The sequence below is a fragment of the Apteryx mantelli genome, chromosome 6 (genome assembly GCF_036417845.1).
Source record: "Apteryx mantelli isolate bAptMan1 chromosome 6, bAptMan1.hap1, whole genome shotgun sequence".
Taxonomy (NCBI): Eukaryota; Metazoa; Chordata; class Aves; order Apterygiformes; family Apterygidae; genus Apteryx; species Apteryx mantelli.
In genome coordinates this window covers 50,804,303-50,820,678 of record NC_089983.1, presented here as the reverse complement: position 1 = coordinate 50,820,678, position 16,376 = coordinate 50,804,303, and the positions used below count along the sequence as shown (strand labels likewise).

General features: G+C 38.7%; 1 protein-coding gene across 15 annotated transcripts in view; it reads left to right on the top strand.

Moving 5' to 3' along the window:
- CCDC148 (coiled-coil domain containing 148) overlaps window positions 1–16,324 on the top strand; it is an 83,557-nt gene extending 67,233 nt beyond the window's left edge. For 6 of the 15 annotated variants that reach the window (XM_067299464.1, XM_067299465.1, XM_013945163.2 and 3 more), the window contains 4 exons: window positions 1,038–1,156; window positions 9,061–9,178; window positions 12,361–12,501; window positions 12,932–16,324. In XM_067299464.1, coding sequence (XP_067155565.1) covers window positions 1,038–1,156; window positions 9,061–9,178; window positions 12,361–12,501; window positions 12,932–13,078 — 525 coding nt within the window. In that variant the 3' untranslated portion in view covers window positions 13,079–16,324. Of the gene's footprint in view, window positions 1–1,037; window positions 1,157–1,903; window positions 4,018–9,060; window positions 9,179–9,562; window positions 10,077–10,844; window positions 12,502–12,931 lie in introns of those variants that run through there. The other 9 variants (XR_010884619.1, XR_010884618.1, XR_010884620.1 and 6 more) reach the window with 9 other exon arrangements.
- The last annotated feature ends 52 nt before the right edge of the window (window positions 16,325–16,376 follow it).

Below are 16,376 nucleotides of genomic sequence, written 5' to 3'. Positions count from 1 at the left end.
ACAGCCTCCTGAGTTCTCTGCAACACCCGTGTTGTCTGGCTCCAGAACTGCCACCAGTACCTGAACCGGTTCACCTAACACTAGCTTAGGAATGCAGCATTGGAGTCATATTACTGAATTTCAGTGGAATTTGGATGCTCTTGAAAGTTGTGTAAAAAATTTCTGAAGTCAGCACTTCAAAGATGACAAGGTGGTTCTTGTTCCTGTGTCTAAAAACTGCTTTCTTAGCCTTCAGAACTGGCTGGTGGCTTGTGAGGTTAGCTCAAGTCACCATGCAAATCTTGGAAGTATATCACTGCCACAATTTTTGTTTTTAAGGTAGCATTTGTAATTTATGTGATGGAAAAGTGGGAATAATAAGTTTACTACCAATTCTGCCTGTTTATCTTTGAAGAACAGCTCTGGTTTTAGGAATTGAATCCCATGGAATTTATGCCAATGAAAATTTCAAGTTTCAGTTGACCAATATTTACTTTAAATCCTGATTCCTCTTTTTGTATCAATAGAAGTTCCTGTTTTCAGATAAGCTTCCCTGCTCAGATTTTATGCCCTTGCTGTGGCCTTTCTTTTTCCCATGGTTTTGGAAAAGCTGCATACTTACACAAGGGCCACCATATATTTTTTCTTGTACTCAGTGAGTTCCACATCAATACCCCATTTCAGCCAAAATAAGCTGCGCTGGCATGAATCCAGCTGTTGGAGCTAAACTAGGACATTTTGACTCAAGGGACATTCACTTGAACAACATAGTTGAAGGTTTTGGTGGGAGCAAACGAAGGTGGTTTCAGAGCTGAAAATGGGAAAGTTCAAGCGTCCATGGCCTGATGTTACTATTTCTGTTTTCGGGGTTCCACGCCCTCTTATTCTGCTCCTATTAAATTTTCTGTTAGCACACACTGTTCTCAAATATAAATATTATTATAAAAAGATAAACTTTGGACTTTCCATAACTTAATACTTTTCTTACTTTGTTTGGTCTCGCTACCTTAGCTTATGAATGATTATTATTTTGTTTACTGTATTTGTTCAAACTCTAGGTGAAAAAATACTGGGCTGAAAAACAGCTCAAGCGGCAAGAACAGGAAGAGAAATATATACAGCGTCTGGAAGAATTAAGAAAATTATTGGCTGAACAAGCAATTAAAGACAGAGAAAGGTAAAAGAAATTAAATGTGAATAACTATTAGCATCAGTAGGAGCTTTTGGTAATTTAATTTGTTCTGATCTCCCAACCTTCCAAATCAGAATGAATTGAGATAATTTTTTTTTTCTTCCTGTTTGGCAATTACCCCAGTCTGTATGCACAGGTTGCGTCACAATTGTATCCTGGAACAATTTATTTGTCCGTTTGAATTAAATCGTATCAATCAAAGTGTTAGACCTATGTAAACCATAAACTGTTGCAATCATAGTAAGGTGCACACACTAAAACCAACTCTCTTCATGGTGTTTTTATTCTAGTTGGGTAATAAGACCTTCCCTTTTAGCAAAATTATTTGTAGTCAGGTTTGATTTGTTTGAGAAAGAGGTGAGAGGAGCTCATTGAGCACTTACAGTCTCAAAGATATCGAATACTCTTTTAGAGGATCTTAAATTATACCTCCAAATTTTGAGACATTCAAACTATTGAGTATTCAGACCTTAGTCTTGGTAACTGTTATTGCATCTTATTTGCTTTATGACTCCTCATGATTGTTGTTATCGTATATGATACTATACTACACCAGAAAAAGTGTTTTAGTAGTGTTTCTGTTTTTTTGTCAAGCAACATTATTTTAGAATTTTAACAAATGCCAATGAGAACATCTTGATGATGATTTCCTTATCCTTTAGAACCAATATGTTTCAAAGTGTGAAATCAAAATGCAAATGTGTATTGTAATGCATTAATTTGATGCTGTAGATGCTGTTGACTCATCTGATGTCATTTAGGACTTCAAACTATTCCCATTTGAATCCTTGCCAAGTCTTCATTGCAGGGTATGGCCTTTAATGACCTGCTGAAGAAACACTTTACTTCATAGAGGAATAATTTTATATATTCCTCTGTCACATAGAGGAGCAGAACAACAACTGTGTGTGTAGACTGGTTATAGTTGCTCTCCCTATAAAGTCAAATCAGAGATTTACTGTTTTAGCATAGAGGGACCCACCAAATTGCATGGCCCAAAATGTAATCAAAATAGGGGTAAAGTACCATTAGCATTAAAAGACTAAACTTGTCTTAAACATTCTGTGGGAAACACTATTTGGATTTTATTTTGTTATGATACCTTGCTGACAGCTAAAACTTAAATGTCTGTGTCCTTATATTATAAATATATGTATGGCTTTCCTTAAACATACCTGCAATGATTTTAGCTCAGTTCATCTCTTCAAACCTGAAGTTGAAAGAGCAAGATCTGTTTGTTTTTCAGCAATAATTAAGTTGTCGTTTAGGTTTCAAGTGCTTTTCAAATACTCTGAATATTGATATTGAGTAAAGATATTTTCTTGAAAAATCAAGATTCTAAAATATTGTGAATGATATGAATCTTGGAATACTACCATTCATTGCTTTTGGTTTAAGCTCTATCTAAATAGCCAGTATAATTACGTTTAATAACCATTACTGAGGGGAACTATAGTTGAAACAAAGCAGCAGCTTGTGCAGAAGAGACCAAAACAGAGTTTTAATTAGGAAATGTCTTCATACACCAGACAGAATGTTGTTCTGATAAGCTTTAGCTACTCTCAGACTTCTTTAGAGCTGTTAGATATGGTTGCTTTACCTTTGTAAATAGGGCATTTAATCTTGTCAGTTGAGACTCTGATTGATGTCATCCCATTTATTTTTTTCTCTGTTTCCTTTTATATGTAAGTAATCTTAGAATTCATCTTTCTAATTCTTCTGTTTTATTCCATTTTTATCCAGTGGACTCTTCCATTGAAGTAGGTTTCTTTATCTTTCATTTTTTATTTAAACTGGAGCTAAAGTTTTGAGTTTTTTTTTTAATTTTGATTTTTTAAAAAAAATTTTCAGCAACTCATTTTTTGTCCTAGAAAGCCTTTGTCATTAACTATATTGAAGCCTCAGGGCAAATTACCTTCATTGATCTGTTCTTAAGTTCCCTTTCATTTAGTAATCTTTGTAGTCAGTCATTAGTTCTGCTTAAAAGATAAATTTATCACAGTAAATCCAAACTGTCATCAAAGGCATGCATCTCCTTAGCCTGATGATTTGTTGAAACAAGGCCATCACCTTGCAAACATATGAAAAACTGCGATGAAACTCTAGCGACTTTAATGTTGATGCATGTAGTTATTGGCCTCTTTACTTCTGTTTTAAAATTTCAGTTGCCGAAGGCGTATGCCAGGTAAGGCACTACTCCGGTGGGATTCAGGGAACTTGTACTTTAAGCCGCTAGACCTACTGCTGCTGCTGAGTGGATGCAACTCTTAAGAGCCTTAGAGGGGTTCTCGTTTTGCACTCATTGATCTTTCCTTATGTAGTGGCCATTCAAAGACCAAAAAAAAAAAAAAAGATGTTTTGGAATATGGAATTTTCCCCGCAGTAGCAGAGGAGTTTAATCAGAGCTCTGTATAGTTAAAACTTAAATCCATATTTATTATTAACTTGCACTTAAATATGCGTTTAAGCTAATGAAATCTGCAGAGACTCAATACTCACAGTGAATCAGAATAGGTTCTTAAATCTGTTTGGTACCCCTTATTTAGCACCCATACCTGAAAATTTTGAATTCCATATGTTACTGGCTATGTGAAAATGCAAATCAAATAATTTACAAGTGTTTTTAAGCATTATTTTAGGTTTGCAGAACATTTTGAAAAGGTAGATGTGAGGCTTGTACCTGTGAAAATACATTATCGTTATTCAAAATGTTGATTTGTAGTCACGTGCTTTATAGGTTTTCCGTAAAAGCTGTACTGAAATAATGTTCGTTTTAATAAGAATCCAAACTGTCATCAAAGGCATGTATCTCCTTAGCCTTATGATTCTGATCAGTTTGATTGTGTCTTAACATTGTACATTTAATTAAAATATAAAGAAACAAAATGCAGTCCTTCCATGTGTAGGCCCATACAAAAGCTAGGTAACGCATACTACTGAACTACTTTCTCTTGAAGTCCTTCGTGACCAGGATCCACACTTCCCACAGTTTCACATTAGTTGAAGATGAGCCTTCAGAGCTGCCAAAAGCTGCTCTTCTGTTACACCATCTTCTAAGAGTTGAGGAGAGCAGCCAGCGACTGATGGTTGTCCTAGCTTCCCCAGGTTAGCCCATGCCACTCCCGCCCATAGCAGGAATAGAAAAAAAATGTAAGGTGGCTGTATGCTACTAAAATATCACTAAAAATGGGATGATCTTACTTGGGCCATATGTGCTCACAACACAGGCGGATTCCACTGGAAACGTGGTGGAAGAGAGCCACAAAAATGACAAGATCTGCTCCTTGGATTTATGAGCAAGCTTCCATAGCAGAAGAAGCACACACACATACATAAATGAACCTTAAGCAGAACTGATCAGGAAAAATTACTTTTTTAAAACCTGTGTATTGCACTGTGCCATTCATTTGGGGAATGTTCTTTTCTCATGGTAATGAATGTTATAGAATAAAGTATAAGGAAGTGGCACAGTTTACTCAGGAATGCAGTAAGGAATACTCACACCTCCAGGCTATTATGAATCAAAAGTCGGTAAGTGCTTAGCATTACGTTTCACAGAATTGGCATACTGTAGAAAATAAAACAGTATAAAGAAAAATGCTTGCTGTTTGTGGAGATTAATAATTCTTTGAAATTACTTAGTGCTTTTCTTCTTCAAAGCCTTCACAAACGTTAATCAAAGAAGGGCAGAAAGATGTTACTGTTATTAGGTACTGTAGTGCCACAAGTACAGTATGTGGCATTTTAGAAAATGTATTGCACTGAACTTAGGTAGACACACCGGCATAGTGATTTCACAGTGCAGAACTGCAGTCCTACAGAAACGAACTGCATTCTTGCGTGCTTAACCTGTTACAGCACACAAATCATTTTGGAGTCTTTGCTAAGCTGAGCATAAAAGATGAGGACAGGCCAGTATCACTGTTCTGATCTGAAACATTTTCAGGCTTTTGGGGGGATGGAAAAGATTTTTGGATGCAGGAGCTGACTGTTCCAAGAACAGGATATGGCCTGGAGAATACGTAGAAACTGGGATAGATCCAATAAGATAGTAAAAAATGGTCTCTTGTTATCCTGAATTGCTTCTAAATTGAAGATAAAATCAAGCAATCAGGTTTATAAAAAACCTCATTATTACAGAGTCACTCTGGTGCTCTGTTTACTCAGGTCTCCCTTGGTAACTGCAAGACACCAGATAAGCAGTTATGACCAGATCAAAGCAAAGAATTAAAGGCACCCGAAACTGGATGTAAATGAATTTAAAGTAACTAAGTCCAAATTTGTGATCTACAGCTCCTCTCCTTAATAGCTGTCTAACAATGGAGACATTTAACTGATCAGGCCTTTTCATTTTTTGGCCTGGAAGTTCCTGGGTAGCTGCAGTTTTATGTTGCGTGCGTGCCCAGAGCTATGCTCTTCTGAGCAGCTGGCCACCCAGCACTTGCCTAAACCCCGTGGGCTTAAGTTTATGTAAGTTCCCCTTACATCTTGATCAGGTAAAAGATGCTGAAAGTATTGAGTTCAGCACAATCTTGATAAGCAATGCTACCTGCATTCGGAAACATGGGACAGGGGAAAGGAGCTGTGCTCTGGTTTCTCTGCTCCAAGAACAGTATCTGTTTTGCATTAGTTTTTTTATGCAGTGAATTTTTGTCAGGTCCTCCATATTGTTCTTTAAGTGTAGAATGGATTGAATACACATGGAATATTCTAAAGCAATGTCTTCTCAACAAACGATAGGTTTTGCATTAATGTTGCAGGGTGAGAATTAAATTGGCATGAAATTGTGCAACTACTTTCACTCACTGCCTATGTGGAATAGATCGGCACAGTTCTGTTCTTCAGTACAGCAGTGAATGGGGAAAATTTGCAAGCATTTTAACCCAGCACCTGTACAGCTGCCAGTCCTGGCCCTCTATTCAAAGAGCTGGCATGGAAAAGTAGGGGGGGAAAAGATAGATATTTGCAAGAATTTTGACTCGCTGCCCATAAGAAACAGAATAACGGTGGCTATTTGCCATGCCACACTCTTATTTGTCACGTGTAGGCGGTGAAGGGGCATATGAATAGCATCTCTCCCTCACCTTGTTCTCCTTCCAGCCGTTCCCCCGGGGCTAGCACAGAGGACAAGGTGCTGCGCTTGCAGGGTGCCTTCGCCCTCATCCCTACCGCAGGGCTTTCCCCTTCCCGACGCAGAGATCTCCTGAACTCCCCTGGCACCTGCCCCTTGCTCCACCCCACACTCCACTCTGGGGGGGAACCAGAGCAGAAAGAATCTGGAAAAACTATGGAAAAGAAGCTGGCCATTCAGACAGTCGGGCAAGTCGCAGGGTGTTGGTGGAGTCATGTCCTTGCAGAAGTTTTGCTTCAAGCTTGTGCTAGAAACCTCCTCCTGCGGGTGCAAGCTGTGCTGAGGAGCGTCTTAGGGCTCAGGTCCAGCTTAGGCTGCACCTAGGCACAACCACAGCTCTCTGGCTTCGTTTGCAGTTTAAACTAGCAAAGAATCTGGCCCATCGGTGTTTGTCATGGGAACCAGCGGCTACTTCTGAAAAGTATGAATTAGTGCGTAAAGCACTTTATATCGCAGCTACCTCGTGCCTTAGCAGCATTGTGCGTCAATTTGGTGCATCACAGATGGAAGCAGAAGCGGATCTTAGCCTCAGTGATGTAACCTGACCTCTGGATAACGCTTTCTACTGTTTACATGAGAGATATACTCAACTGACAACAGTGAACAGGATGAGTGGTGATCTAAGGCAAAAATGCTGTCTATATTATAACTTTATTTTCTTAAGTTCCACTAAACTTCCATAATAAACATGGTAGCTCCTCTTTTCCTATTGAATATTTATGAGATAGTGTCTGAAAGGAGCTTTTGAATGAAATTATGCTTATCAAAAATTACGTAAGTGTGTACCCACAATACTTCAGAAGGGAGCTGTACTGAAACTAATCAGCTAAGCTCATTTTTCAGCTGGTGATTTATTAAAATTATTACTTACTTTAGTACTTAAGGTCAAATATGACTGTTCAAACATTTTAATTTTAAGCTTTCTATAAAATTAAGTTTACTTTGAAGAAATAGTAGCTAAAATATTACTAAGCATAGTATAGTGAAAAAAGTAACAACTATATTTGGATGTGACACTAAAATCAAAGCTCAAGTAAACATTTAAAATCAAGTATAAAAAAATTGGAAGGATGTTCTAAACTAGAAATACATTGTACAACTGGAAATGTATTTACAAGGCTTCCTGCCTTCCCTGAATGTAGATTTCATAGCTCTGCCATTGCCTTCTGAGCATGAAATTTAAAATTTTTATTAATACTGGCCTTGGCCTCTACAGCATGGACAAGGTGACGATCTCCTTAGGAAAGTACAGTCATGAAAGCACAATCCTTCTCCTTTTTACGAGTAACAAATGCTATCTCAAGATGCTCAGTGCTTGTTCTGTCCTTGTCTGACTGCCTGTGACTTTGAAAATCATTTGTAGCTATTCAGACTGGGTATGGAAATATCATAAAAATGTTTCCATTATGGATTTTGCAATGCTGTACACTCCTATGTGTATGAAAATGTCTGAAGTAGAGACAAAGCATTTGAGATTAGATCTGGATGTGTGGCCCTCAGTTTTCTTTCTTGGTAATTTATAAAATTTCCTGAAGCATTGGATTTCATATTTGATAACAATGGATTATTTTAGAAGAAATATTATAGTGCAGTCAGCTCAAGCAGAGTGAAAGGCTTTCAATGTAATACAAATTTCATTTGTCATTTTTTAGAAAAAAGGAATATTCCTGCTTTTTAATAAAATCTCTTCATATAAAAAGCCAATTAGTCTCTCTCCCTGGAACAAAATTACCTCTAAAGATTATTGTTGTAAGCATTCATCTGCCTAAACCACAACAGCAACAATAACAAACTGAAAGCATCTCTTGGGCGTCCTTGGGCAGCGTTGTTCCACCCTCTGGAGACAGGCTTGTCCTGATAATTGTTACTGGCTTATTGATGCAGTGGTCTGTTATAGCTACCAAGATAACTGCACATTTGGTCCCAATTTTTGCAATTTATAGCACAAGTCATATATTCCTTTGAGCTTACTACAATTCTGAGAATAGTAAAATAAAAGTACCCAAGTTTTATTGCAGTTGAAGCAGCTCTTCCTCCTCCATTTCTCTAAAGGAAAGTTAAAGTTTGAAGGAGGGAGGAAGGATAATTCTCTGAATACAGAGCATGGCAAAGGTAAATACTATGTAAGAACTAACGGTGACCTACCGAAGCGCAGCCTACAGCTTCGTAAGAAACTGAGTTTGGCAGTGGACTGAGGATTGGTAGGAGATACAGTGATGGTAGTAATATTGGAGGTATAAAAACATACTGCAAAAAGTTTACCAGCAAAGATAATGCTGTAGGTAAAGTTTTGGGAGAAAGTATATTTTGTGCAACCCCCCTATTTTTTCTTTCTGAGGAAGGATATGATTTTCAGGTTTTACTTGCTTCTTCCAGTAACGAGATTGGGAGTGATTTGTTTCTTTTATTGGAAAGGGTTATAGGACTGAGTTTTGCTGCCATTCACAGATGTCAGAGAACATTTCTTCTTGGCAAAGAAAATGGGGAAAAAAAAGAGTAATAGGGCTATAAATAATGCTAGGGAAAAGCTGGGCTCTAGAAATGAAGTCTGAAAGGTTAGCCAACTTGTAAAAAAAAAATAATAATAATAATAAAAAAGCATTCATTAAATCTCTCAGATATTTTGATGAACCACCTTATTATTTACTAGGTGGATATAGAAAACATCAGACTAGTTTTTAAACTGCAACACGGTAATGGAAATTTAAAATGAAACTGGGGCAATGTTTTTTACATTTGTGTGTACACTGTTGTGCAGGGTAAAGTTTAGACAAGCATTGTTAGAAAAACGATTGCTGGAGAAAAAGGAACTGGCCCTTCAAGAAGCACATGAAGCAGAAGAAAAAGAGAAATGCCTTGAAGCACTCCGACAACAGGTGTTTTTATTTCCTGTATATAATATTTTCATATACAGTAAAGGTACAAACATACACTGTCATACTGCATGAAAGATAAAAAGAATGATCTATCAAAAGCCAATAAATGAAGAAGTTAAAATGCAGTTTAGGTCTGACATTAACATTAATTCTGTCATGTTACAGATCTTGTGTGCTTTGTAACTTTGACAAGAGGAACATTATGATGTTAAATTGCACTGCAGAAGCTGTTGATATTTGAAAATGGATAGATATTAGTTTTTCTGGGTTGGATCTGTTTTCTCTTTTTCTTTCCTTTTTTTTTTTTTAATCTTAAGTCTGCATTGAGTCTCAGTCAAGATTTATGAATAATTTAAATACTTTCTAAATTCTGAAAACTTACAGACCTTGGACTGCAAGTCTTCAGGGAGATAAATTTAACTCTCTGTGAAACTCTTGCACCTCCTTTTAAAACGGACATCGCTAGAAAAGCTTGCTAATGTTTGCCAGCTTAAATGCATTCTGTTAATTTTTTTTCTCTTGCTGACTTTTGAAGCAGTAATGTTGCCTTAATATATATTTTTGTATGTAATCTCCATGTTTTTTTCCTCCAAAGAGTACAAGGAAATATCTGGAGTTCAAATTCTTTGCACTCCGGGAAGTGCAGCCAAAAGGTACAGCTAAAGGTAAATAAGGGAGAGAGAAAAGGTGCTTTCTAACGGCTTTTGATTTTTGGATAATTTAAACACTGCTAATGCGGCAGCTTTCTCCTCTGGATTACTCATAGTTAAAAATACAGTATTTGATGCAGCCTTGCCTTCACCTCCAACCTGTCCGTCGGCTCAGGGTTAGCCAGCCCAGCGCAGTGCGTGTTCCAATGAAATTCTTCCATCATCCCCTGTGGACTGTTTGTGGCCTTGTAAGTGCTTTTACTTCAGCATTTGGGTTTACAAAGTCAAGAAGAAAAAAGAACATAAGAGTTCGATCTTCTGTGGGAGAGTGAACAGAATAGGAATAAATAAACCTCAGGGATCAATTTGGCTGGTATTTCAGTCTTTTTTTAAATGCTTGAATTCAAGCTCATTTCCAGTAAATAATAATCTATTTTTAAAAATCTGATTCAGTTAAATATTTTGTTGTAATAACAGTATTGATTTTAGATTGTCAATGCATTATTAAGAATTCTATTAGGTCTTTTCTAAGTTATTGGTTCAATTGCATTGGCTTTTGCATCATATTTTATGAGTGGCAGTAATGCCGGTTGAGAGGCATGATCTGTTCATCTCTACTGACCGATCCAATTCTCTTACCAAGGTAAAAATGCTTCTAGAATTGCCTTTGGCCAGAATGGTATAGCTTCTGCTTTGTTATTTTTTCTAACCAATATTTATTCTCTGTGTTTCATACTGATGAAATACTAATCCATGAAATATACCCCTTAGTTTTATGAGGAAAACAGTAAGATCTTTAGAAAAGTTATCCAGTTTGTGTGTTTTGACACCCTGTAAATATAAAGGTAACATATTATTAAAAAGAGGGTCGGAAAAAAATAATTATCATGGACAATTCTATATAATTTTTTTGTCAATAGCTTTTCAGTTGGTGTGCCCTGACTTTATTTTCCTCATGAATCTTGCTGTATTTTCCAAAGTAGTATTAACCTATATCTATATATTTTAACACAAAGAAACTGCGCAATGAAAAAAGCATCTAAAACCTGTAGACTCCAAACCGTGACTCACGTGCAATACAGTCTCTGAGAGAATCTCTGATACTGATCTAGCCCCAGGAAATTAAACAGTTAAAACAGATATGCTTAAAGAAAAAGCCCAAACAAGGTACGAAGTTATTTGTGACATATTACTCGCTGTTGTTGCCCGTGATTCAGTAAAAACCGTGAACGACTTGTCTGAATACCTTTATTTCCATCAGAAGAAAAAGAAGAAAGATTGGACCTCCAGGAATATAAGTATTGCTCGGTTATGAGCCCGCTGGTTCCTTTTGGTTGCTGGTTTTGCGTGCCAGCTGCTGCCCGTCTCCGCTGCAGAGCGGAGGGTGCTGTTGCTCCCTCCCCTTGATAGCCACCGAGCTGCGCCCTCCATCACGCCCACCGCTGTTACCGTGCTCGTATCCGCGGAAATGCTCTTTTCTGGTGGCCTAAAGCTTAGCACGGGCTTATTTCCTACCGGGGGTATGATGAGGTAGCGATGCCAGTCACAGAAACTCCATCCAGCTTTCAAATTTATTCTTGGTTTTCAAGGACTAACAGTTGGCATCCCCAATATCCAGGTTATTCCGTGTGCAGCCTGCCCACGCGACGGGCGATCCTCTAGTTAACAGCGGTTCTGCACGGTGCTGTACTAAGCACGGCCAAGTACATTGTCCCCAGTTCAAAGCAGGGAAGCTGGGAAAAGTCTCCGGGTTTATTATTCTCTGTCAAAGCGGTTTTCCTGCCGCTTTCAGCCTTCAGTCAGAGGATGTTACTCTTTCCCTCTCGTTCCGTATTGTTGCGGTGCTTCTCAGAGCGCTTTGGCGTGTGCGTCCTGGTGGTGCACTGCTGCTAGTCGTAGGCACCCAAAGAGCCTCTGAGCTCAGGGATGAAACTGAGGGTTCCTGCCCTGCGCGGCGTCTCAGGTGTTCCTCATCCGAGATCTGATGGGTCTGGTTGCCTTGAATTTTGGAAGCAGAAGACAACTGCGTTTTTAGGTCGGCCCTGAACAGAAGGCAGTAGTTGTTGATAGACATCAGGTCAGAGGCGTGGAGGGAAAGGAACCGGCAGAGCTCGGGAGGTGAAAATGGTAGTTGTGCAACCCTGAGTGGGATCGGTAATGGGATGTATGGCTGGAGTAAGTGGTCTGTTCTGGGGCCGACTTCTGCGTGAGCGTAACGTAACTAAGAGACAAGCCTAGTCAGGGTCTGAGTTCTGAAGGGTTTTGGAGCCCGCGCACTGTGACCCAAAACGCAAGTCGCTGGCCTTGGGACCTAGCCCAGAATCCCCGGAGGGCGTACTCAAGCTCTGGACTCAAATGTTAAGCTTTACAACATTTATATATGCATGCAAAGTGGTGTAAAACACCTTCTGGAATTTTTAAACTAGGTAAGTGATCATGTTGTCAAAGGATGTGTTACTGATAATGACCTTTTCTCACCTTAGCTCTACACAGATAGTGAAGTAGTTGTTGTTTTCATATAATGTATTTTAGGTTGCCGTTGTTGCAAAATTAGATCCAGCGAGAGCGGTGTTTGATACAGTGGCATCTAAAGCTAGGATGGGCATTGGAACTGAAGAAGAATTTGTTCTTCAAAAGCCACTATTTAAGTTGCATACATACAATGAACAACAGGTAATTGTCTATAATTGTACTATATAGTTTATTGTATGCAAATATATCATAATAGTAATATGATAGTAATAGTATCAGTATATCCTAAATAGATAACTGTAGAATGTGGAATAAAATGCGTGTAAAAATAAACACATTAGGTGTAGTAGGTGGGGTGAGCTGTGTGACCCTGTGGTTGTAGGTGCTGGAGGAGCACAACAGGAGCGGGCCGCAAAGGTCTGCGCAGGTCCCTTGGGGCTGGGCCAGCCCGGCCTTTCCTGCGCTCATTAGCTAGTTTGAGTCAGCTCTTTGCAGATTTTCTCTACTTTTGAAGGCTTTATTTTATACTCTTTTAAAGTATACATTCACAAATTACCTGTAAGATATACTGTGTGTTTGAGGAAATTATTGTTTTGCTTCTGCTCATTGTTGTTGTGGTTTGTTTTAACAGATCATTTCAGACCCTAGGCTTCGTGTTGAGCTAGCTCTTCGAGAAGCGGGACTTCATAAAACACTTTACGCAAAAGAGATTTTACCAAAAATTCCTCCATTGAAGCTTCCAAGAAAAGATATGGAATCTACAGCTTTTAAACCGTAGCTGCCGTCACATATCAAGAATTGAGAGAACACTGGGGTATGGTCTTGGCTATTTTGTGAAACTTTTGATAAACTTCCCATAGGCTGTTTCATGGAACTACTGTGTCTGCACTCATTTTAAAAAAACAGTTTGCATTTCCTGTGTGACGCTCAGTGCACCATTTTACACTCCCCCACAATCCTGAGCACAGCTTCATAACATCGTATTCTTTAGGAACGCAATATACTGGAACTGTAATTTAGTTGTTTCAAGTCAAATTGAACCCCTTCAAAAAACCTGCAGGAAGACTGGGTATGAAGGGAGCCACTTTGAAGGTTTATACACAATTTATTCCGACGTTTTCCCCAGCAGTGTTTTCCACAGCTCTGCTCTGGACTGAGTGGTTTGGGTGTTTTAGGAGGGCCAAGGGCCACTAGTTCCTGAGGCTCCGCTCCTTACTCCTTGAAACTACATGACCGAAAGGCGTTTACCCAAGAAATCCTATCGCCCTGTTTGCTGGCTTGGCCCTGCCTTGGTTCTGTAGAGGTTTCATGGGCGCAGGCTGTTGTAGTATAACGCTGCAGAACTTGCAATGTCCTTTTCCATGGGAAGGTGGGACATCTGTGCATGAAAGATTCCCACAGAAATTACAGGCTAATCTGATAAATAGCATTTTGAGTAGGAGCTCTGTTTGTTTTGTAATTGGCAACATAAATCCAAAATAACTTTGCAGAATAGTTATTTTAGATTATGTTACGGTATATAAATGCATCCCACATAACTTTCATTCCAGGTTGCTTGAAAATTTGATTTTTTTTTAATTATAAAATCCTCATTATCATGAATGCTTCTATTATTCCTTGATTATTATAAGAAGAAACTTAACCTTTGTCCATATTTAGAAACCAATTTGGTGCATCATGTTTACTGCAAACCAATCACCCAAACAATTTCATATTGCAAATTAGTCTTTCAGAATAAACTATAAAATTAGAAATAACATTTCAGCTCTGGGATCTTTATTTTGCAGCTGAAAACCACTGAATATGATTCAATTAAGTGAAAGGGAAATTGATGTCATTTTATTTTGTAACTGATTTTGTTTTCAAGCCTTACATAAGAGGAGTGTAAAATATATGTAAACAAGATACAATTAGCAGTTTAACCACTAATTTCGAAGGGCAATAAATAGCAGAAGGATCTGAACACCCATGTTTGTATATCTAGACAGTGATAGGAACTTCATTAACGTAATACTGTAATGGGTTGTCTGGGTCAGTGGATCACACACCTGATCAGCGCCTCCTCATTACCCAAAGGAGAACTTGGGCATCAGGACAGGTGATGGCCTTGTCTCTGCTCTGCCAGTGGATCCATTAGTGCAGACGTGGCACCCGCCAGGAGAAGAGTTTTACTGCTAGTCGTCACTTGCCACCTTCTTAAACGGCAGGACAAAACGTCCTCTTCTGCCGACGTGCTCTGCAGCCTGCCCCGAGCGTTTGCCAGCAGCGTCGAGCCGCGTGAATTTTTCACAGCTCGCTCTGATGGTGATGCCGACACGGTTCTGTAGCTCAGGTCTGATCTGAGCGAGTGTCTCTGAGTGTCTGGGCAGGAGCTTGACTCTGGCCTGGGTGTCCGAGGGCACAAAGCCGTAAGCAGACGGAGAAGCCAAGAAGGGTCCCAGAAAGACCAAGGGAAGAGCAGTGCAACAGACTGCTAAGAGCAAGGGAGGTTTAAGACCAAGAAGAATAAAATGGAAATGCTTATAAGGACATGTGTTTTCATCACAAATGCTTTCTACATTTTATTTATAAGAAAGAATTAAAAAAATTAAAGTTATTTTTGTGGAAAGATGCATGAAATTACTTGCATAAAAAAAATATTTATTTAGAAAATGTTTATTGAGACCTTTTCTGTTGGAAATATACTTCTCAACCACCGCCTGTTGCGTTGCTCTGATGGTCCTACTCTGTTATTTCGCACTTGGTAAGGATAACACTTCTGATTCTAGCTAGCCTTTATGCAGATGTATGAAGCGTATGGGGTTTGGCTAACAGTTTGATTATTTTTTAAAGCCTGAGAACACTTTCTTCAGGAAAATGAAGTCTTTCAGTTTTAGGATATACTGTACTTCTATGAATTTTGGTAGTCAGAAAAGTAGCTTAGCTACTAACTAACACTTCAAAGTCAAGTGTCCGACTGGAGCAGGGAGGGGGCAAGATCAGTTTTGCAAGCTCATGTTTGTGCAAACTTGTGTGCCCACAAGCTTATGTTCGCATTCTCCAAAGTTGCTACCATTTATAGAAAAAGAAAAAATGTGAGTGACTGCAATGCCAGTTCTGATCCCTCTAAAAATAGAGGGGCCTTTGCAGTAGTGGTTAGTGTTTTGAAAACGAGCTCACCAAGGACACGGGTTCTGAGCGCTGTAAACTATTAACTGACTAATCTGAAACCCTTAAAGAGGGTTAACTTAAAATGTGTAACAGAAAAATCATTTAACAATGTAATCATTAAGTTAAAAGCAAAATAAGAAAAATAAGAGTCTCTTAACTGCATAATGTTCTAGAAAATAAAGAATTCACTATCTTCCGCAAAGTTAATGATCAAGACTGTGGTACTGTTAGCTACAGTGGAGCAAACGTCACCTGTCAAACGAGGCAAAATGTTACGGCATTGAGTTTCTTTTACTGGAGTGGTTATAAATTACTTTCACAAAGAAATGGTGGTACCTGTTGCTACTCAGTACAGAAGGTCCTCGAAACAGATTTCAGACTTTGCGGAATTGAGTTTGAATTGTAGGTTAGATTATATGTAAGAAGTGATTGAAATGATTTTATTTCAATTCTGAAAGGATGTTGGTTCCTGTTTGGTTCCCGGAATGGAAACTAGGAACAGGTCTCCTTCTCCTGTAGACAGTGGGAGTTCACTTTTTCACAGGAGCGAACTGAGATGTACCAGAGATCAGGCACTTAAAGATCATTTTATGTATTGTAATATGCTGATTAGCAAATGAATGTGAAAGATGCAGTCCCTGTCAGATATCTGAAATTAAATTAAATTTGGATCAGCAATATGATCTACAGTGTGCCCAGCACCCAAATCCACTGGCTACGAGACGCGGGTGACGCTCCTTCCTCTGTGTAATATATATTATTCTGTGTAAAGTGGAGCTCCCATGTGTTGACATCTTCTGTTTAAATACTTTGGTACTGATCAGGTTTTGACAGCTCTTAAATATTATCAGAATAAAATTCTGAACAGCCTTCACAACAGCAGTGAGTGACAATAACGTCCACAAATGCGGCTTAATTTTGTGTCT